Source organism: Kogia breviceps, chromosome 20, assembly GCF_026419965.1.
Source record: "Kogia breviceps isolate mKogBre1 chromosome 20, mKogBre1 haplotype 1, whole genome shotgun sequence".
Taxonomy (NCBI): Eukaryota; Metazoa; Chordata; class Mammalia; order Artiodactyla; family Physeteridae; genus Kogia; species Kogia breviceps.
Genome location: NC_081329.1, coordinates 22,306,088 through 22,330,206, shown reverse-complemented (window position 1 = coordinate 22,330,206; position 24,119 = coordinate 22,306,088). Strand labels below are relative to the sequence as shown.

The 24,119-nt window shown below is 43.9% G+C and overlaps 1 protein-coding gene and 1 long non-coding RNA gene across 8 annotated transcripts in view; one reads left to right on the top strand and one right to left on the bottom strand.

Annotated features, from left to right (window-relative positions):
- Positions 1–1,469, bottom strand: part of NRG1 (neuregulin 1) — a 1,012,474-nt gene extending 1,011,005 nt beyond the window's left edge. For 5 of the 6 annotated variants that reach the window (XM_067022386.1, XM_067022387.1, XM_067022388.1 and 2 more), the window contains exon 1: positions 761–971. In XM_067022386.1, the coding sequence (XP_066878487.1) occupies positions 761–881 (121 nt within the window). In that variant the 5' untranslated portion in view covers positions 882–971. Of the gene's footprint in view, positions 1–760 lie in introns of all 6 variants that reach the window. The other variant, XM_059049278.2, reaches the window with a different exon arrangement.
- LOC136793298 (uncharacterized) lies at positions 554–24,119 on the top strand. 2 transcript variants are annotated; one of them, XR_010838426.1, is made up of 6 exons: positions 554–960; positions 3,939–4,168; positions 6,757–6,873; positions 7,298–7,367; positions 12,592–12,659; positions 23,728–24,119. It is a non-coding gene; the product is annotated as an uncharacterized lncRNA (long non-coding RNA). The 2 variants fall into 2 exon arrangements; XR_010838425.1 differs by lacking the exon at positions 554–960 and adding an exon at positions 1,405–1,477.

The window sequence follows — 24,119 nt, the reverse complement described above, 5'->3', positions numbered from 1 at the left end:
GAAATTCCCCTTAAGGGCCTACATGTGAAGCTCCATAATGACGCTCATCTGTTCTGATGCACTGACGTGCCAAAGCATACTCCAAACGAAAACACTGTGAAAACAAAAATTCTTGACATGATGTCACCAAAAGGAAAACACCCAACTTTATACTTCTGACATACACATTTTCACAAGGTGCAGACTGCACCTGTCTGTTCGGACAATGAGTTCGCCAAAAACTCTGCCACATCGCAAGGGAAATCGCAGTGCTCTGTCCTTTTCTTGTTGGACTCTCCGTAGACACAAACCCCTGACCAAGTCCACACTCCAGACTCGAAGTGATGGGAAGACTTTACAGTCCTGTCCGATTCACCTTTCCTCCTTCAGAGGAAAAGCCCCACACGGCTGCCCTTAACAACAACTCCTTACGAAAGAGTTCAAGAAGGCACGCGCAAGAAAGCAGCCGGCCCATTTGCATTCTACTTGGCGAACGAAACCCCAAAGAAGTAAAAAGTTTGAGGCGGCCCCAACCGAGGACCAAACTTGGGCTTTCACCAATGGCAATGCCTCGAAACCGGGACACTGGAGAAGGCGCTGCCTGTGGAATCCAATCCGCGAACCCTCCTCCTCCGAGGATCGCCCAGAGGCTTCCAAGCCCGAAAACTCCACCGCTCAGACCGCGTCCGCCCAGAAGCCGTCGAAGCCCGGCGCCCGCCGCGCCCCGAGAGTGCGCCCTCCCCGCCCCGCCCGAGCGCTCCCCGCGAGGCGAGGAACTTACCGCACCGCTTGCACAGCACCCGGCTGACTTCCTTCTTGAGGTTCCGGCCCGTCTCGAGAGGGGGGAAGGAGGCTCGGAAGACGGCCGGCGCGCGGCCGCTGCTGTTGGCATCGGGCTCCATGAAGAAGATGTACCTGCTGTCCTCCTTGAGCCGCCCGCAGGAGGGGAATGCGGGGTGGCCCCAGGCGCCCAGGCGCACGGTGAGCAGCGAGTCCTTCTTCAAGCCCCCGGCTTTCACCGCCCACACCTGGTGCACCTTCACCAGATAGGGCGCCTCGTCTCCGGGCTCGGCGGCGCTGGGCGCGGGGCCCGTGGGCCAGGGGGGCACGGTGCGGTCGGCGGCGGGCAGCGCTCCCGGGCCCGCGTATGACGGCTGGCGCTCGCCTCCCCACGCCCCTGCCTCGCCCGCCGCCGCCGCCGCCGCCTTCCTGTCGAGTGCCCCCTGCTGCCGCCGCGGCGCGTGCACCTTTCCCTCGATCACCACCGCGGCGCTCTGAGCCAGCTCCTGCACCGAGCCCACGCTGGGCGGGGACGCGTAGCACACCGAGGCCCCCGCGGGAGCCGCCTCGTCGCCGGCGGCCGCCCCTGGCGCCAGGGCCGCGGTCCACAGCAGCAGCAAGAGCAGCGGCGGCGAGCGGGCGGCAGGGCCGGGGCGCGGGGCCCGGGGGCCGGTCCTCCCGGAGCGGCGCGGGGCGCGTCGCCATCTCATGGTGCGAGGTGCGTGCGGGCTCCTGGCTGTCGGTTCGGACTCTGCCTCGCTCTCTTGCGCTGCCTCCCTTTTCTTCTCCCCTCCTCCTCCCGCACCCCTCCCCCTTACCCTCCTCCTAATTTATTTATTGGCGGGAGCTGTGGGAGAGTTGTTTACGGGAGGAGGAGGAGGAAGGGAGAGAAGAGGTGGGTGGAACCACAGAAAGGCCAAACAGTATAAGGGCAAAAAAAAAAAAATGTTTTTTTAAGCAAAATAGAAAAATAAAATAAAATAAAGCCGCCGCCGCGGTTGCTGGGAGTGACAGGTCCTCCCCGCGCCGCCGCCGCGCCCGAGCCCGGCTGTCGGGGCTGCCGTCACCGGAGGAGGACGTGGAGGTGGAGGAGCTGCTCGGCGGGGAACAGTCCTTTGTGTGAAGTGATGCTGCGGCGGCTGCCGAGGCTGCAAGCGGGCGGCGGGGCGAGCGCGCGAGGGAGAGAGCCCTGGAGGCGGAGTTGCGTGCCTAGAAATCGCTGGGCGGCCGCGGCGGCAGCGCCCTGCGCCTCGCCGGCCTGTTTACCTGCGGGGCGAGCTCGGTCCGCGCCTCCCTTCCCCAAGCTGAGGCCCGAGCCCAGCCCGCGAGTCGGTCTTCCCCGGTCTTCCCTGGCCTGCGCGCCGCCTCCCTCTCTGTCGCCCCGACTGCTGCACTGGGAGGCCGGGCGGCGACCAGGCTGCAGTCCGAGGGGGCTGTGGAGATTTCCCGGGGGCTGAGAGGTGACGCTTCGGTGACCGGGGACCTGTCAGCCGGTGCAGGAAGGAAGGGAGCACGCGAGAGATAACGGGGCCTCGTGGCAGAAAAGTTTTGGGTGAACTGGTTACCGGAGAGTCCAAAGGGAGCAACACGTTCGCAGGAGACAGTCTGCAATTAGAACAACTTTCTATCGCTCGCTCCCCTGCTAACGCGCACACACAGGGAGCTCTTCAGGTTTGCTGCCTCTTCCACGGCTCCCCTCGCGAGACGCTTCAGGCTTGATTACCGTTGCCTTTTCTGCTGTGGAAATTCCCCGTTCGCCGTGATATTCTGACCTATGGGGTACTGCTGATGTGAGCATTGCTTGAATAAAACAGTGGCTCAATAAGGCCGTTTGCTATGAAGTTTCTGGCACTTCGTCAACTAGTCCGTTTTTTTTAAAAAAAAAAATAACTGAATGACACGAAGGACGCCTCCGTGCCTGCTGGTACAAAGGATCCCAGGCATGAGGGGGCTGTAGGTTAAATATTGTTCCATCTGAATATCACACCCGCCCCACCCTAACTCATCCCTTCCCCCTCGGAAACCTCCACCCGCTGTCCCGCCAAATTTAAGACGCTACTTTTGAAACAAGAATCCGTCATCTCCCAGGGATGTTCTGTCCTGGCAAGTACCACTCAACAGAAAGAACACATTTTTAGCATTTAAAGGAAACTATTTCTCCTGTGCTTTTTAATGGTGACAAATATATTCAATGATCTAATAAAACTGAGTCGAAGCTGTTATTCAATGGCCTACTAGATCCACATTGTGAGAATTTAAGATTTTAAAAGCACTCTAGCTACATAATATCCTTTACTCTGGGATTCTGTGAAGTTGCCTCTAGCAGTTTCTTCAAAGTAAGTCACATAAACTTTAGACTTCTCTATATAAAAAGCAAAAGCAGGGCTTCCCTAGTGGCGCAGTGGTTGAGAGTCCGCCTGCCGATGCAGAGGACGCGGGTTCGTGCCCCGGTCCGGGAAGATCCCACGTGCCGCGGAGCGGCTGGGCCCGTGAGCCATGGCCGCTGAGCCTTCGCGTCCGGGGCCTGTGCTCTGCGGCGGGAGAGGCCACAACAGTGAAAGGCCCACCAAAAAAATAAATAAAAGTAGACTGTTAGCCACAATGATCTTTGCTTTTTTTTCCCCCTTGGCATAATATATAGTTGGCTAGAAAACAATGCCTTACTCCCTCAAAGTACATCTTGGACAGATGGGGTACTGAAGCTCACTGTGTGTTTCAACATGTGGGCACTCCTATTTCTTAGGGCCTGATGGTGCGCTTCAAGAATTGTAATAGTGCAGGTCTGACTTCCAGTATATGTTCTCTTAAATCCTCATGCTCCTCCTGATTTATTGGAAGAAAGTGGTCACACATCCAATCCTACCGGTGTCTTCATTTTTCTTTGACCTGACCTCACACATTTCTGACTCTCCACCTGTTTGGAGTTGCAACTCCAGCCTAGAATGCTTTCTCCCTTCCTCTCCACCTTTCAGACCTTGTATCAGCTATCTACTGCTGTATGAGAAACCAGTCCAAAATGTGTTGGCCTAAAACAATATTGATTCACAGAGCCCAGGATTCTGTGGATCAGCGATTTAGACTGGGCTCACCGGTGGTGCTGCTGGGCGCTGACTGGTCTCAGATAGCCTCAGCTGAGACAGCTCATCTCTTAGTGGATGTGGTCTCTTTCCTTTCAACAGGCTTAACCTGGGCTTGTTCATGGCGTCTGGGCAGGTTCCAAGAGAGCGGCCAGAAGCGTGCAAGGTGTCTTGAGGCCCAGGCTCAGAACTGGCACCTCACCACCGCCTCTGTTACAAGGCGAATTCCAATTACAGGAGTACCCTCAATGTGAGGGAACTGGAAACTTGCATTGCCAAGGGGCAGAGATCCAGGAAGAGCAACTGAGGCCACTTCTACAGTCCACTACAGAGTAAGCATCCTTTGAGGTCCGCCTGCCCCCTGTAGCCTTCTCTCTTAAACACTAGCCACTCAGAGTGACCCCAGCATTTGCAGCCACCCTGCATTTGCAATCTGTGTTGTGCCTCATTTTTGATCATGTTATTTGATTGAGCCCAAGTGTTTCCGTTTGACTCCCATCTCTTCAACTAGTGAGCTTGTTAAAAAGCTGAGATGTTGTTTCCAGCATTTCCGTTTTAACCCAACTGGGGTGGGGGGTGGGGGGTGGGTAATAGTAAACACTCAATAAATGTCAGCTGATTAATCAGGACTGATGTGGTAACGTGCTTCCCACAAGTTACCCCAGTACTGCCCACCCTGTCACAGAGATGGAAGTCCAGGAAGTGAAAACAATAACATTTAAAGCACCGGCTTACAGGTTCAGGTACCCCTCTTAGGACTTCACCAAGCATTTTAATCTATGATTAAACATAAGCTGCTTCATGTTTTTTTAATGCCCTTTTTCTGTATTTTTTTATGCCTTTATCTCACTCCCACATTCTCTTCTACTCCTCTCTCAGCTAAGCAGGGTTAAGGGGTAACTCTTGTGGATATTTTCTGTGCATAGGTGAGAACCATTTGCACGTATGTTTCATTTCTGTTTTTGTATTGGAGTCTTCCTGTGCAGGTGGCTCCCAAACGTTAAAAGGATGTTTCCCTTTTGGATGAAAGGGGGAGGGCATTTCTAATATGATTAACATGTGCTTGAGAAATGTATGAACAATTGTTCAGTGTGATTACATGCTCTTCAGAAAAGGGACAATTTAATTGGTCCACGTTGTTTTAAAAAGACAAAAAGAAAAGGGCTCATTCTTGGAAACATCCTAAAACCAGGGTACTTAAACCCTGCATCAGACTCACTTGTGCATCAAAATGCACCAAGGGCCAGTCCCTTCCCAAAGTTTCTGTTGCAGAAGGTCTGGGGGTAGGGCCTAAGAATATGCATTTCTGGTAAGTTCCCAGGTGCTACTGATGCCACTGCTGGTGGAGAGATGACACTTTGAGAGCCACTGCCAAAAACTTTAGATTTATTAACTCCAGGATACATGGCATAATGATACGATAAACATGTGTAAACATATTTAAGCACTGTATTCAAATATTCAGTGTCCCCTCCATCACAAATTTTCCCCATCCCAGTTTTCTTTTTTTGGTTTTTTTTGTTGTTGTTTTTTTGTGGTACGCGGGCCTCTCACTGTTGTGGCCTCTCCCATCGCGGAGCACAGGCTCCGGACGCGCAGGCTCAGCGGCCATGGCTCACGGGCCCAGCCGCTCCGCGGCATGTGGGATCTTCCCGGACCGGGGCACGAACCCGTGTCCCCTGCATCGGCAGGCGGACTCTCAACCACTGCGCCACCAGGGAAGCCCCCCATCCCAGTTTTGAAAAGGAAATATGGATTGCCTCCTTGGTTATTAGAGACTGGCCCTATTTACTTATCCTGACTAGTCTCATTGGTCATTTGGAACCAAAAGAAAAATGAGCGATCAGAACGGTTGTCATCATGTTACCTGGGAATATTTTATGTGCTCAAGTGGGGAAAGAACAGACAGACAAAATTGTGCAGGTAGATGTGAAATAGTATTTTTACCAGTTTAGAAAATCTGAAGAGGAAGTCCAAAGTGCAGTGGCAACCTGAAAAGGTTTTCTCACTCCTAGCGCTTTATACCTGATTGGATGCTTCTAAATGGTGGCTCTTGAAGGGGCAACAGGAAATCCACAGAGGCACTGATAACCTACTTTATCATCACTGACCAATAGCACATAGAATGCACCCCCTCAGCCATACATCATGAAACCACTGTTCTGGTCGTGGTGTCCCGAATTTGCAGTCTCCCGAAGAATCCTCGCTTGCTTAGCTGCCTGTCTTGGAGCAGACATAGGGTCCAGAAAAACTTAGGACTGTTTAAAAGTGCTTTTCTGTAACAGGCTGTAAGATACTTATTTCTGACCTGGTCATAAAATTCAAACAGTGATCCTCTGGTGTGCACCAATCTTATATCACTATTTGTTTAGACTGTGATTCAGTTGAGTCAGTGAGTCAGCTGTGATTGCAGGTCTGGGCTGGCAATCCTATCTCTCCCATCATCTGTCCCATCTGTTTGTATGAGTTAATGATGTTTTCTGATGGGTTATTGGTGGTGGTAGTGTGTGTGTGTGTGTGCATGAGAGAGAAAGAGAGAGTGTGTGTTTTCTGAAGGAGAAAGGAGGAACCTGGGGAAGAAACAGAGGAAAGAGGAGGATGGAAAACAGAGAGCACTATGGGACGTGCTCCCGGGGCTCCAGCTCAGAACAAAGGCTCATGCTTATGGGGACAGAACCACAAGTAAAAGCTGAAGTGGCCACTTTGATGAGGAATGTTATAACACTTAAAGGCACCACGCCACGCATGTTGCTTTAAGACTCAGGTGAAAAAGTAAAAAAGCTTTGTGAAGGGGAAGACCCCTTTCCATTTCTGGGAGAAAGGACCACTGCAGATGTGTCCTGAAGGATCTAAGGGGGAACAAGACAGCAGTGGGGATGTCACTGCACTTAGAAGTAACGGAGCTGTGTTCTCATGGCAGCGCCTCTTAAGAAAGAAGACAGAAGAAGAATAGCAGCCCGAGTTCATGTGTGGCAGCCCCGTGGTGGAAATTCCCAGCCATCACATAGCACACTGGAGGGGGAACGTGGATAGCAAGGTAGGGGCCTGTTATCATCACCGTGTCAGCTAATAAACTAGACCTAAAGGTATCAGTGTTAATATGACTTCCCTGGTACCCTCCTTGGGGACGATAAGATGATGAATATTAATGTTATTATTAACATTGTTATTGACTATATTATATAACACAATATTATGATATAAAGAATCATTATGATCATCATTTTACAGATTATTGAAGGCAGCTGAGATCAAATACTATTTTTATCACTTTTCATTGAGCAAGTTCCTTTCTTTTGCCTTATTAGTACATAAACCATCAATAGAAATAATTCTACTTAAGAAAATGAATATAATATACATAAGTTATTCATTTCCCCTCAAAAATTGATTTGAAAATTTCACCGTGATATCATTACTGATATTTAGGCGTAATGAATATGAATTTTATTTATTTCTAGGAACACTTTATGGGACTTATTGTTGCTATTTACAAATATGCCAAACGTGAAGAAAGAAGAGGCTCTACTGGTAGGTTTTGCATCAGCTTTTACTATATCTACTCGTGAAAGAGTGGTATAAATAAATATTTTATTATCCACCCACTAACCTGGGGTGCCATGTTAGAACATTAGTTCTAACTTTCTCCATTAGTTGATGCTTTGACTCAGAGAGAAACACATCAAATGTTAGACCAGGAAAGAATCCTAGGTATCTAGTTTGAAGTTCTTAATTTGACAAATGATAAAGAGGTTCAAAAAAGCTGACTGCCTTTCCCAGGGTCATAAAGCTCTTTATTTTTAGTATGAGGTTTAGAACTCAGGCTCCAGATCTCCCAATTCTGTGCCGTGCCCACGAGGCACAATAGTTTAACTGAAAATCTGGCAGCCTTTCAAAAACCATTTCTGGAAGTGATAGGATACATAATCGTAGCACTTCAGAACCGCCAAGTTCTCAGCACCTACAGTGCTCAGTTCTCCATCACAAAGGTCTCCTCTTACAAAGGAAAGACGTCTCAGCCCCTAAGCCAGCACTGAGCAATCTTCCTGCTGCTTCTCCTGACAACACCAATTCCCAAACACCAACAAGCAACAGCTTGCTATCTGTGGTCCCTCTTTCTTGAGTGTTTCATTTTTCCATAGTTAAGCTCTTCTCAGGCGTAAGACATAGGCCCCAGTTGGGACATGAAAAAGTTAAAGACTATTTTTTTCCATCATCTTTTCCTGGAATACATCCGTGTTCAGAAAAAATCCAAAACTGGCCCCCGTAGGAGGAGGGCAAAGAAAGGCTGAAGAAACAGGCAGATAACTCCAGATTGGTGGGTGTCAAGATTTAATAAACAAAGCTACTTATACACGAGGCTTGTCTTGGGCGCCGCAAAATGAGCCTAACTCTGCACCCGCCCGCCAGAATCTTAAGAGTTTATATAGAGGCTTTAGCAACGTTCGGTCACGTGTACAGGCCAGGCAGGCTCACGTTACGCTCCCAAGGCTGTGACCTTGAACTGGGTCCCACTGTGGAAAGAGCAGGTGAAATGTACATTTCAGGGACTGCAGTAAGGAGCCTCCTGCTGACCGGGTCCAGCTCACAGGACGACCTGTGGTCACATCCTCTTGATGACCTCCTCCAACAATCAGAAGATATTTGTTTCAGGGTTCAAAAACAACTCCACAATGACCCACCAACAAAATTCACTGCAGATATAGATAGAGAGCAGTATCTCCTAAGTCATAAAGTCTAAATGGAGTTATGAAGACTGCTCCAAAAATAAGAAATTCATTAAGCTATAAAGAAACTCATATTTTATTACAAAGGATATGTTCTCTGAGCAATAAGACCAAAGAAGATATTATAATGGGTATTACAAACAGCTAAATCTTTGGAATGAGACTAGTAAGTCTTTCCATGACAAGTCCTAAAGATCTATCTACAATTTATGGTGGGATCTCCAGTGGCACTGGAACATGATTTTGAAGCCTTTTCCAGTGTTTACAGGACACGTTCATGTTTCACCCTATAATCTTATTTTTAAACTTAGTCATATTCTCATTAAACTCTACATTAGAGGAAATATCTAATATTGTGAGCAACACTATGGCATTAGATGTAAACTCTACAGCCAGATTTCCTGAGTTCAAATTCCAGCTTCAACCCTACTAGCTATATACCCATAGGCAAGTTAATTAACCTCTGTGTGCCTCAAGTTTCATTACCTGTAAAATATAGCTAATACAGTAACTCCCTTTTAGGATGAAATACAGTTGATTAGATTAGCATGCATAAAGCATTTAGAAGAGTGCCTAGCACATAGTCAGTGGCATATCAATTGCTATGATTTTATTCTTATTCTCGATCACAGTGACAACTGCCTTAGAATTACTTTTGTGTGTGTGCAGGACAAAGGCAATTAACAGATGTCTGAATGAATGAAGCAACAGATAAAGATCATATTGAGGACTTGTTTTAAAAAACCTGATTTTAATATTCATAATAAGTCATTCCCAATAGACTGAGCCCCAAACATTGATTCTTTGGGGAAAGAAACCACCGACTTCTGAACCTCATACTCTGGGCATAACATCCCCAAAGAGGCTCCTTAACAGTCAGCAAAAAAACCTTACTGCATAATCTATCCCCATGTAATCAGTTGAACAGTCTCAAATTGGTGGGAAATGGCTTTACTTTTTGCTCCAGTCACTGCTTTTAAATATGCTCAGTTGGATCTCCATCCCTTGGTCCTTGTTTCGGACAGATCCTGCGGCTTCCAGATTTTTACAAGTATGCAAAGAACGCAACCCCATTACGTTAATGGTAACTGCCGCGCAGGGATAAAAGGGGTCTGGTCCAGTCTAAATCTAGTGGCATCTCATCTCCAATCCCAAGCCGCTCTCCAAATACCCCAAATCGGGCAGCCATTGTGGGGAAGGAGACTGGCCTGTTCCCTCCCGTTTCCTCCCCATCCTCCCCCTTCTACTGCTGGCTTTTCCAGGGTCTGGGTTAAGGAAGATCAAATTAAAGGAAAGGCGTATTTTTTGTTTGCTTAAATTACTCTGCATTTTAGTTCTTCCTTGGTTAATCCTGTCTGGCCATCAGTGACCTCTTTGGGGCCGACATCCAAATAACTAGCACTTTTGTGACGTTCACGGGAAGCTTCTTTAGGAGTTTTGCAGGTCCTCAACACTGCACAGTTCCCAGACAAAGGTGGTCCAGGTTTTGGCTTACCTCTTGAAATTCTCCCTATCCCTAATGGTATATCTCCTCCCATCCCAATCTAAGACTAAAGTGTTCTCTTGCCACAGCAAGGTACCTTTGGGAGAGGTACTTTTAAGATAGCTCTGGGGCTTCCCTGGTGGTCCAGTGGGTCAGACTCCACGTTCCCAATGCAGGGAGCCCGCGTTCAATCCCTGGTTGGGGAAATAGATCCCGCGTGCATGCCGCAACTAAGAAGCCCGCATGCCACAACTAAAAAAAAAAAAAAGATCCTGTGTGCTGCACTTAAGACCTGGCGCAGCCAAAATAAATGACATAAATAAATAAATATTTTTTAAAAAGATAGCTTCTACCTTCCACGGCACTCTCAAGCCACAGGAAACTCAAACATCCTTTCCATGGCAAACGATGACAAGGCGCGCTACTACCCACACATTCTGCTCTGTCTTTATAGCTGCTCCATCTGCTCTCCTACCTTCAAAATTCCCCAGGTAAGAAGTAGGCCCCAGTCTCCATACATCAAGAAGCACCTAGATCTCTCTCTCCCAGGGAAGGCATAAGGGCTTCCATGTTTCAACAAGTTCTAGCGACGGAGAGAGCTGCCAATTTCCTCATATTCTAGGGACCAGCAGTATCACCTTGTAGCTCCCCTGCACTCTCTCAGTTGGTTTGAAAGAGGTGTTACCTTCTATTACCTGAAGTGAGTGGGAAAATGCCACAGTCCTCCCCAGTTAAGCCAACCGCTCTCTACCTTTGTGTATTCCTTGCTTCCCTCCATGGGAATGAGGTAAGGAGTAAAAGGGTGATGATCCCAGGACAAGTCCGGTCACAGGTTAGTTAAGTTCACAAAGTATCTCCTGGCTTACATTACCTTTGTGCCAGGCATGGAATTGGGGCAACATTCCAAAATCAGCAAGGAAATTATCTGAAATGTTCTATAAAGGAAAAGTAAAAGGGAAGGAGGGCAATTCTTTTCCGAGGTCATTAATACAATATGAAAGATGGGCCAAAAACTCATAAGGTAAATAGGAATGAAAATGTCTGTGAACCCTACTTTTATCTACAGCAGAAGTCAGCCTACCAAGAACAAACATTTGGGAAAATACTAAAGCAGTAAGTTATTTTATCTTGATATTACAAATGCAGATGCACTGAATAATTGATTAAAATTGTGTTTGACTGAGCATCCTTTACTATATTATGAGCATTCAGTTATGTGCACTGTTAGTTCTAGAATTTTAGAAAAGGGTCAACTCTAGAAACAATAAATGCTGGAGAGGGTGTGGAGAAAAGGGAACACTCTTGCACTGCTGGTGGGAATGTAAATTGATACAGCCACTATGGAAAACAGTATGGAAGTTCCTTAAAAAACTACAAATAGAACTACCATACGACCCCACAATCCCACTACTGGGCATATACCCTGAGAAAACCATAATTCAGAAAGAGTCATGTACCGAAATGTTCACTGCAGCTCTATTTATGATAGCCAGGCCATGGAAGCAACCTAAGTGTCCATCAACAGATGAATGGATAAAGAAGATGTGGCACATATATACAATGGAATATTACTCAGCCATAAAAAGAAATGAAATTGAGTTATTTGTAGTGAGATGGATGGATCTAGAGTCTGTCATACAGAGTGAAGTAAGTCAGAAGGAGAAAAACAAATACCATATGCTAACACATATATATGGAATCTAAGAAAAAAAATGTCATGAAGAGATTAGTGGTAGGATGGGAATAAAACACAGACCTACTAGAGCATGGACTTGAGGATATGGGGAGGGGGAAGGGTAAGCTGTGATGAACTGAGAGAGTGGCAGGGACATATTCACACTACCAAATGTAAATTAGATAGCTAGTGGGAAGCAGCCGCATAGCACAGGGAGATCATCTCTGTGCTTTGTGACCACGTAGAGGGGTGGGATGGGGAGGGTGGGAGGGAAGGTGATGCAAGAGGGAAGAGATATGGGGACATATGTATATGTATAACTGATTCACTTTGTTGTAAAGGAGAAACTAACACACTATTGTAAAACAGTTATACTCCAATAAAGATGTTAAAAAAATAAAAATAAAAATAAAAAAATAAATTAATTATAAAAAAATAAATAGTTACCTTTCTCTTCATTAAGTTAAATTAATATACAATTCTTGGATTTCATCCTTTGCCCTCATGGCAAAAGTTCTTCATTATTAAAGCATTTTAATTTAGAGTTTATATATTCACCACTTAAACTTTGCTGTTCTCTACTTAATTGTGAAATTTCAAAACATTCATTGATAAGAGTTTTTGTTAGGTTGACCAGATATCAGAATGATTTATAAGCAGCTTCTGATTTATACAAGCTTAATATGTGATATATATATGGGGGAGAGACAGAAAGAGAGAGAGGTGCTCAGGGCTGGGAGAGAATTGTGAAGCGAAATGCCATATGACCAAAGAACTCTTCTTCCTTCTGGAAATTCTGTTCTCCCGTCTCTTCAACCTCTTACTGCCTAGAAACTCTCCTAACTATATCTTTATTCTGTTCTCACCTAGGAACTATATCAATGAGATTCAGAACGGGTTCAAGATACTATCGTTTTTCTGTCAAGAGGCGTTGAGAGGTAAATTTCCACTGCTGTAATTTATTCTTCTGCAGTAGCGCCACTCTCCTGCCCTTAAAGAGTATCTCTGTCCCTGATCCCACCCACCCATCACTCCTTTTTAATTTCTGTTACAAAAATGTGGTCACAAGTATTCCTGCAGCTCAATATGAATCATATTTGAATTTTTCCATGGAAACATTGGTTTAGTTCAGTGCTGTTGGGACACCCAGAGACTTATGAGTCATTGAAGGGTTGGCCTGTGGATCCCACCACCTGCAATTGTTTCTATAGGAAATTGTGTCTGGAGTTCCAAACAATGGATGTGAAATGCTAAGTTAGAGATACCCTGCGTTCTTTACAAATAACAGAAAGATCAAAGAGGGAGGAGCTCCTCATAAAGTTCAACCTTTTCAAATGAACAACATTGCCATCATGTGTCATATAGAAGATATCTTCAGAATTCCCTGTTTTATATAAAGCAGCAAACTTCCCCTTGAAATTAGTTCTCGGTCCAATGAAGAATAAGATCTTCCTTCATGTCTTCTCCATGATCTAATAAGTTAATCTGCTCTACACTCATCTGTTCTTAACATCTTTACTTCTTCCATCTCCCTTAACATTTTCGGTTATATTTCTGCCTCAAATTCTAAAGTTCTGGTAACAAGCTAGTTGATAGTAGAACCACCTTCCTATTGTCTTTATCCCCCAACTTGACAACATTTAGTTACCCTTAACCCTGCTACAGGCTAATGTTACCTGGATATTCTTACTTTTCCACCATTCACCAGCAGGCTTCAGATGGAAGCCATGCTTAAAACTGCCCTAAGGTCTAGGAATCCAAGAGCAAAGAGCTTACTTTCAGCATCCATGGTTTCATAACAATTTGGGGAGGAATGGTAGAGGTTCTTGAAGTTTTCACCAGAGTGAGTAGAAATTTCTTGAGGTTGGAAACTCTTGAATAGAAGACATTTTTTTTTTTTTTACAAGTTTTGTTTATCAAAGTGATACATGCGGGGCTTCCCTGGTGGCGCAGTGGTTGAGAGTCCGCCTGCCGATGCAGGGGACACGGGTTCGTGCCCCGGTCCGGGAGGATCCCACATGCCGCGGAGCGGCTGGGCCCGTGAGCCATGGCCGCTGAGCCTGCGCGTCCAGAGCCTGTGCTCCGCAACGGGAGAGGCCACAGCAATGAGAGGCCCGCGTACCACACACAAAAAAAGTGATACATGCATATGGTCCAAGATGATACCACTTCTATAAGATTTGTTAAGTCTCAAAATATCCCTACTCCTCATTTCCCCATCCATAAAATGCTCACTTTCAACTCTTTTAGCTGACTCTTGGTTTTTACCCCAAGAACATGCTTGAACGGCTATTTCTAGATTTTTTTTTCTTTTTCAGTTTTAGGCATTGTCTATTAACTATGGAAGACGGGAATTTAGCTTTTTTCCCTACTTCTAGCTCCCAAATAGCAGCACTCTCCATGCCCCAGTAGTCTTAAAACAAAATTTTGATTAGATATTCAGTGGTTATATTATCATACCTATGTAATTCAGGACTAAGCCATGTAGTAAGCTATGATTGAAATTCCTTCCCTGCTCAATATTTTACCTACCCTGAAGTAGGGTAGGTAAAATAATTATTTGGAGTTTTTCCCATTTGTTTAACTTTCTATGTACTTACCCCCCTAAGTCAACCTCAAATCCTTCCTTACCTGTCTAAACACCCTCCCATTGCATCTATTTACATTAGCTGTTCTATCAGCTTCATCTTCTTAAAGAAATCTCTTTCTAAAATTCCAACCTGTTCTAACCTCTGCCAGTTACTCTTGTTGCCTGATAAAGAGTTTTTATCTGGAAATTTCCATTTACTATCAAATGAATGGAGCTTGCTCCTCTCCTGAGGTGAAACTCCTGTTTCTTAGATACAATGTCTCTCTTTTTCTTGGTCCACGCCTTTGTTTTAATGGAATACATCCTTCAGCAGCCTCCCAAGAAAGGGAGTAAATGTTTTAAGAAGGTCCTTACACTTCACTGGCAGTTAATCTGTCCTTACACTTCATTGGCAGTTTGGCCGAGTATAGGTTTCTAGGTTGGAAGTGATTTTCCCTTAGATTGTAGAAGTTACTGCTCCATTGTTCTTTGTCAGCATTGTTTTTCTGAAATCTGCCGCCATTCTAATTCCTGTTCCTTTTTATAAGATTGGTTCCCCACCCGCACCCGCCAAAGGCTTGTGGGATCTTCTCTTTATCCCCAGTGTTCTGAAATATGATGATGGACCTGGGTGGAGATCAGTTGTTAACAGCTTTGCAGATTCCTCCCTCTGACTCCTTGATCCTATATGCCTGCTCCCTCTCCTCACAGACATAATCCTGTAGGTTTATTCCTTGGAGAGGGTAATATAGGGGGTCTCTGGATTGGGGCATCTTTTACCCAGTATATGCCCATTCATCTTTTAATCTCAGCTCAAGGGTCTTCCCCTTTGAGAGCATCCCTGGTTCAACCAGCCTGAGTCAGTCACTCCCTTTTTTTGTGCCACTGCTGTGTCTCGTATTTACCTCTATTATGGACCTTATAACACTATATTGCATTGTCTGTTTCATTTACAAAAATCGAAGTCAAGGATAATGTTTTATTTCACTATGAAAGAGTCTCCTGATCCACAAAAGGAAGTAAATTGATTTCTTATATTATGCTAAGTGCTTTATATACTCCCATTAAATCCTTAAAATTCAATGAGAAACGCATTATAATTTCTCTTTTACAGCTGAGGAAACCAAACCTTAGAGAGGTTAAATTACTTCTACAGGACACGCAGATAAGCAGCGGAGCTGGGAATTCAACGCCAGGCCCACTTGTTTCCAAAGTTAGCAGCCTTCCTTCTTTGCTCTTAAATGAATCAGTGCGTCCATCCTCCTTGCAGGTTCCTCCCCATACCTCCTGTAGTGGTTTCTAGGACTTCTGTAACAAATTACAACAAATTTGGCGGCTGAAAACAACAGAAATTCATCCTCTCATAGTTTCTGGCTGGTATAAGTCTGGAATCAAAGTGTCCCGCCATAGGCTCTAGGGACAATCTGTTCCTTGCTTCGCCCAGCTTCTGGCGGCTGGCTGTCAGCGTTGCTCATGGCTGTACTGCTCTAATCTCTGCTCTACTTTCACATGGCCTTCTCTTCTCCATCAGTATCTCCCATATGTATCTTGTATAAGGACACTTGTTGTTGGGTTTAGGACCCCTCCAGATAATCCCGGATGATCTCCTCTCGAAATTCTTAGTTACATCTGCAAAGACCCTTTTTCCAAATAAGGTCACATTCACAGGTTCTATTATTGGGGGGACCACCATTCAATCCACCATACTTCCATCCTCTCTTACCCCTTTGAAAAGAAACAGCATTGTTTGGAAGAAAGACCTTGGCTTTGAAACAGATGGACTTGGATTCTAATTCTAGCTCTGCCTCCTACTGTCTGTGTGATGTTTGATCAGTAACTGAAAACCATGAGCCTTTCCCTCTTTAAAATGGAAATATTTGTTTCACAGACTGATTTGAGGATGAAATTAAGTAAATCACCTAACACACAGTGGATAGGAATAACTGTTCATTCTCTCACTACCTTTATACATAACCCCTCTCAAAGGCCAAATCACAAACTGAGTGATACATACTAGATTTTATTTAAAAATCACTGAAAATAAGTTCAGTTTTTAAACACAGCCATCGTTTGAACTCTTTTTGAGAGCACTTTTTTGCTCTTAGCTAGTTTCCGTTTTCAATTTCCTTGGATCTGGTTCTGATCTTAATATAGGTAAAAGTTGCATGGCTACATAGTCAAGATATGAGTTTTAAAAGATTTTTGCATTTTTCTCAAAACTAACAAATATTTAAGGGATGTGTATTATGTGTCAGTTTATAAGTCTCAAAAATGTGTTATTTTATGAGATATACCTCATCCTTTTAATCCAAAATAGCATTGTCTAACCAACTCTATTCACCACATTTAATACTAGACTACTTTTGGCTATTTCCAAAACCAGAATTTATCCTCAAGGAATGAATATTTGATACTCCTGAGTACATTTTTTTAAAATATGATAAGCAGCATAGTTGGGTGGGAAGAATAACAAAACATAAATCAGAAGAACTTGCTTCAAAATCCAATGTGTTGGGCTTCCCTCATGGCGTAATGGTTAAGAACGCCTGCCAATGCAGGGGACACGGGTTCGAGCCCTCATCCGGGAAGATCCCACGTGCCACGGAGCAACTAAGCCCGTGCGCCACAACTACTGAAGCCCGCGCGCCTAGAGCCCATGCTCTGCAACAAGAGAAGCCACCGCAATGAGAAACCCGTGCACCGCAACTAGAGAAAGCCACGCACAGCAACGAAGATACAACACAGACAAAAAAAATTTAAAGTAAAATAAATTTATATCTTAAAAAATTCAATGTGTTATTACCAACTATGTGACCTCAGGGAAGTCACATAATCTCGCTGAACCCATTTTTTCTTCTACAAAGAATGATGCAGATACCTGCCTTGTTAACTTTTAGAGCTGTTGTTAATACATGCTCCACGTAAAAAATATACAAACCCTGGACTGGGCTAGAAATACGAAGTTGAATGTGAGGAACATAGACACTGACCCTCCCTAATGGACAGAATCAAAATAAAATTATATCTGTGAAAGCATCTAAAACTTTTTTTAAAGTTATATGTGTTACTGGACGCCTCATGTTCCCAGTAATGATAGACATCCTAGAATCATGGGATAATACAGAACCCAATCTTAAGCCTCTTTATTTATGATTAATCATGGGAGTACGTAGTACAACAGCACCTGCCCAGATTAAAGGGGTAAGCTCCTAAAAGTTAATAGGGGCTAAATCTCACAATCCATTGCAACAGCTTTCAAAATTCTCTTCCAGTTCCGCAGTTCGCTCCCCTATTACATGCCCTGTATGAGCCTTAAAAATTCTTATCATAGTTTGTAAGGGACCATCTAGAGCATCCGACTGAAGATGTTGCCCTCCTACCAGACTCCAGAGTTGTCCGGTGGGTCCCTGCAGCATGCAGTGCTGGCCCAAGAGTATGTGAAACCCTCCTCCTGGTCAGACTACAGCCTTGTGTACATTTATTAGCCGGGTGTCCTCTGTATCCTCCTGCATTAATACTATAAATAGATTACACAGTCTTACGTAGCAATTAAAGGAAAGATAAAGAAGTGTCACTATAACCTTTCCATTAGCACAAAGGCAAACTGCAACACATGTTAAGAAATGCAGGACACTCAAAGAAAGCGGGATACACCCAAACAAGACACTGCTCTGGAGTACTGAAAAGAGAAACGCAGACCAAACAATGAGGCAGCTTTGAGATTATGCCCTACTAACCTTAAATATACTTGCTCCATTTTAAGATCTCTTCAATCCCATGAACATAGAAAGCATAGTCCATGTATCATGAGCAAGGCTCACTCAGCACACAGCTGACTCCATTTCCCAGCCTTCCTCGTGGTCAGGAGCAGCCCCGTGAGGGGTTTCTGGTCAATGGAATGCAAGCAGAAGGTAAGTGCGTCACTTCCAGGCCTGGTCCACGGGCCTCCGGCTGGCTGGGGGGAAGATACCCTTGGATGCTTGTGGGGAAGAAAGTAGAGTTGCCATCAGTCTGTCCGAGTTACCCAATTGAAGAGGGACACTCGGCTCTTTGCTTACCCTTCCAGTACCATCGTGGGAACAGGAAAAAAGACTTCTACTACATGTAAGACTTCATAACATTTTGGAAATGAAGACACTCTAAATAATAGATTCCAACAGAAATTCCTTTTAAAAAAAAACCAGAGCATGTGTTTTGAAAATATTGTGAGTCACACTACTGTCACTGAAGTTCCTGGGAGGACATAGAGTCGTGGTTACCAGTGTGGGCTTTGCAATCAGACAGGCCTGAGTTTGAGTCCACGTTTACCACTAGGTAGATTCATGGTATTGATTGGGTTACACTAAGTCTCAGTACTTTTTTAATGTACGATATTTGGGATATTAATAGGGTCTATTTCATAGTATTGCTGTTTATCACAGTGCCTGGCACATAATAAGTGTTCAAATAAAGTCTTATTATTGAGTATATATCGTTCCAGTAATTTAAAAAATTAAACCGTTAATAGTCATTAGGGCTGTTATGGAGTCTTCAGATTCTCCTTCCAGACAAAGGGTAGATTATACTTCCCTTCCTGCCTCTCAGAGTTATATGTATTCATATGATAAATTTTGACCAGTGAAATATGACTGAAATTGACACATATCACTTCTAGGTGGAAGGTTTTTTTAATATATTTATTTATTTATTTATTTATTGGCTGTGTTGAGTCTTCGTTGCTGCGTGTGGGCTTTCTCTAATTGCAGCGAGTGGGGGCCACTCCTCGCCACAGAGCACAGGCTTCTCATTGCGGTGGCTTCTCTTGCTGTGGAGCATGGGCTCTAGAGCACAGGCTCAGTAGTTGTGGCACATGGGCTTACTTGCTCTGCAGCATGTGGGATCTTCCTGGACCAGGGCTCCAACCCGTGTCCCCTGCATTGGCGGGTGGATTCTTAACCACTGAGCCACCAGGGAAGTCCCAGGTAGAAGTTTTAAGAGTCAGCATTTAAAATGCTACCTCTGTTTTCTGCCGCACCACTGGCAATTACCTAGCTAGTGGCTGCTCCGTAAGCTTGGGCCCTAGAGCCAGCCCGTAATGTAGCATGGCCAAGAAATAAATCCTTGTTATTTTAAGCAATTAGAGTTGTTGGAGTTTTTTATTACTAGCCCCTTCTGACCTATATAGGAACAAATGTTCATATAGGTAAGTTAGTTTTAAAAATAGTTTCATTGTTTTATAGCAACCTCTAATAATAATATCTGCCAATTGCAGAGTGCTTACAATATTCCAGGAACTGCTATATGCTTTACATGTGTTTACTCATCCATTTCCACAATAACTCAGTGAGATGTCTACACTGTTCTTACCCCCACTTAGTCGGGGCAGAATAAGTACCTTGCCCAAGGTGACATAACCGGTATAGACTAGAAACCAGTTTCAAGCCAGCCCATCTGCCTCTCGATGCTCGGCTGTTCACCTTGCGTCCCGTTACCTCCTGCAGGGAATGCTGTGGTGACCTCCCAGGTCCCTGCTTCAGGACCAAGGCTCTGGTTTCATCGGTTGTCAGAAGCACTGACCGCTGGTGGGCTGGCTCTGAACACCCCGGAAATCTCCCTCAGGCAGAGAGCTGCCTCCCCCCAAGGGGGCCCCCTCCCTGAAGGACCAGCAGAAACTGCTGCCCGGGCATTGAAGTACAACTTCTCCCTTTGCCTTTTTCTACTTCCCTCACTTCCACTGTTCCCCAAAGCATTCCCAAATAAATTCCCTTCACATAAATCTCATCATCTCAGAGTATGTTTCCCAGGAAACCAGAACAACAATACCTCCCTACTTAGCCCTACGAGTGTCCTGAAACATACACAGACTACATTTTAACTCCATGCACAATTAATTGCCAAATGGCTGTCAGAGACCATGTGAGTTCGGGGAAAATAAAGACAATCAGGCTGTCTGGAGAGACCCGGAATGATGAAACTCCTCACAAGTTAACGGAGACATAGACTCTTCTACTTTCTCCATTGAATCCAGTACACTGCATTTCTCAGAAATGTCACCTATAGTTATTAGATCCAGAAAAATGTCAAAAAATAGAACCACATATTTGTATATAACAAATGATAGTTGGTCTGTATTATGACATTTATTCATACCTGTAAGCAGACATGGGAAATTGTCTCAAGGTTACGTAACTCATGAGCTGGTGCTCTTCATCTCTTTCATGAAGACAGATGTCTCAGGAGACTAGAAGCCATGGATCTCTGTCGTACCAGATATCACTGTGTTTTACTTATACATAAGAATACTATTGAAAACTGATGTCTTAAATTGATTTTGATTTTTTTTTTTTTTTTTTTTTTGTGGTACGCGGGCCTCTCACTGTTGTGGCCTCTCCCGTTATGGAGCACAGGCTCCGGATGCGCAGGCTCAGTGGCCATGGCTCACGGGCCCAGCCGCTCCGCGGCACGTGGGATCCTCCCGGACCGGGGCACGAACCCGCATCCCCTGCATCGGCAGGCGGACTCTCAACCACTGCACCACCAGAGAAGCCCGATTTTGATTTCTAAGAAATGATCAGTAGAACCTAAACTTTACTCCATACCCCATCAGCTCTCTCTTGCACATCTTATCTTACTTGACATCTAATGCCAATAAGATTTAAAGACAGCCAAAGTATTACTTCTGGTGTATTTCTTTTACCATAATTGAGTATTTAAGCTCTATCCCATTATAAACTGTCTACACTTACATGTTGTAAAACTTGAAATACACATGAAGTTCACAGATGTAGTAACAAACAGGCCAAATTATAAAACCAAGAGTCTGAATGAATCTATGTAATTTAAGATAAACATTATTACCTATTTTACCTTGGTATAAGCATATCTTGTGCATTGTACATTATGCTTATATATCTTCACTACATATTAATATAGGTCAACAGCTAATGTTATATCGAGTTCAGGAGAAGTTAGATTATTATATTTCCTTCTTTATGGATTGATTATCTTAGTCTGCTCAGGCTGCTGTAACCAATGGCATAGACTGGGTGGCTTAAACAATAGAAATTTATTTCTCACAATTCTGGATGCTGAAAGTCCAAGATCAAGGTGCCAACGTGGTTGGATTCCCGGTTTGCAGACCGCCATCTTCTTCAACCCTTACATGGTGGACAGAGAGAAAAAGAAAAAGCAAACTCTTTAGTGTCCCATCTAAAAAAGTGTTAATCCCATCATGAGGGCTCTACCCACATGACCTAACTTCTTCCCAAAGGCTCCATCTCCAAATACCATTACATTGGTATTAGGGCTTCAACATAGGAATTTAGGGAGGGAAACAAATATTCAATTCCTATTTTTCACCTAACCAAAGAACTGTGATTTCAGCAATAAAAACTTAAAATTGAGTAGCTTTATATTGCCCAGAAAATTTTGAAAGTGTTTAAATCAATGTGGAGCTTGCATTTACAAAACAGGTAACAAAGCACTTTGTTACCATCATTTCAAAATGTAAATAAGAATTATATTCCTTATTGGCTGCTTTATTTTTACTGAATGTACATTAAATTATGTTAATGCTTCAAGGGGAAAAAAATGTTGCATTCTTCTTACCCATTGAACAACTGCTTTATTTTCACAGAATTATAGATAGGAACACAAAATATGCACCCTGTAAATTAGTGTACTATTTGGGAGTAGCCTCTTGGAGTAACCAAGAAAAGAAGAGCCAGAAAGGGTGGAAATGTGAAATTATAGGATATTTTCAGAGAAATACAATCTTTGAAAAAATTGCTAGTGCCTGAGATGATTCAAACTAATCAAAGAACTACCATCATACTAGTCATTCTCATGAGATTTGGTTTAATTCCTAGAAAAGAATTATCTAAAATTAGCATATCAATTATCTGCAGGTAAACAGCTGCTTTTTCTCCATCTTGAGGGTGTTCAAAAACAATGTTTACTGAAATAATTTATAAATCTCCTCCCAGAAATTTTATTTTATAAATTAACTTGGACATATGAAAGAAAAGTTTGCTATATACTCCCCTCCCAAGTGCCTTCCATTTAGCTAAGCCACAGTCCTGTACATTTGTGGTATCAACTGCTAGCCTTCTACCTCATCTTGGTTATCTGAAAAACATATAGTATGCTTTTTCATTCAGTGAATGCTTCTTTCATCAAAATAAATTTTGGCATTAAAATACCTAAACATCAATATCAAAATATTTAATTTAAAGCAAGGTCTGAAAAGGCCATCTGTCTAAATATAATAAGATATTTTCCTGACTATACATCTTATGAATAATTCTTTGATCCAGTCTTGGCATTGATGGGATAGAGTCATTCAAATGCGGTGTGGACTCCTAAGAGGGAGAACATCTTAAAACTTGTCCTTGACTCTCAACCAGGCATATCCACCAGTAACAATCCCTGAGACAGAACTAGTGAAAGAAAGAATAACCATCATGACTACTGAAAGTATTTTTGGTTAAGAGGATATATTAAACAGAAACATGATTTCTATCTTCAAAAGAGTTACAAAAGAGTTTCCTCTCCAAATAGTTATTAATAGTATTAAATTTCATTAAATTTCTTTTCAAATGATTACAAATTCTCAATAAAAATGGGCAAATCTTAAAGATTTTATTGAAGTACATAGTTTAGAAAACAAGCCAATTATCAGCTGGGTATATATTACTTCATATGAATAAATGACTGAATAATTTTTTTTTTCGGCCGCACTGCGCAGCATGAGAGATCTTAGCTCCCTGACCAGGGATCAAACCCACGCCCTCTGCAGTGGAAGCGTGGAGTCCTAACCACTGGACCACCAGGGAAGTCCCTACATAATTATTAAAGAGAATGATATGGCATACTGGTTCTGAACTTGGGCTCTGGAGCCAGAGTATCTGAGACCAAATCTTGACTTCAGCACTTCCTAGCTGTGTGACATTGCCATTAGGTAAACGAGCCATTAACCTAACTTCCTGTGCCTCAGTTGCCTCACCTAATAAATGGAGAGGATCATAATTATACCTACCACATAGAATTATTATGAAGATTAAATGTATTAATACATATAAAGCAGTTAGAACAATGCTTAGCACATGGTAATTTCTCAAAAAGCATTAGCTACCCAGTGTTGCCAATTAGCTTTTCCAGGCAGAAATTGACTTATAAATTCCCCCAATTTTGTGCCCTAATTGAGATACTCATGTAATCCATTATGTGTACGTATAATGTTTTTAAAGCTTCCTGCCACTGAAAAATGTGTATATAACATCTGGACATCAAAAAAAATGAGGTGACTTTGTTAAATGCTTGGTATTGTAAAGAATTGTGACCTACGTACTTCTGGTCTGTGAATAGCCCAGGCTTTCATACCTGAAGTTTAGAACATAAGAAACACCACACTGAGCTGCACCCCCAGCTTTGGCTGCTCATCGTTCTCTCTTTGACAGTGGTACCCAGAAGGCTCCAGGGATAATATGGCTGCCCTCCAATATAACCAAACGAAAGCATTCAGGAATGTACACCAACAACCTTGTATACCTTCCCTGGGACCCATCAAGAATCTGTCATTCCTGGGACTTCCCCGGTGGCACAGTGGTTAAGAATCCTCCTGCCAATGCAGGGGACACGGGTTTGATCCCTGGCCCAGAAAGATCCCTCAGGCCACGGAGCAACTGAGCCCGTGCGCCACAACTACTGAGCCCGCATGCCACAACTACTGAAGCCCGCGTGCCTAGAGCCCATGCTCCAGAACAAGACAATACACCTCAATGAGAAGCCTGCGCACCGCAACCAAGAGTAGCCCCCACTCGCTGCAACTAGAGAAAGCCCGTGTGCAGCA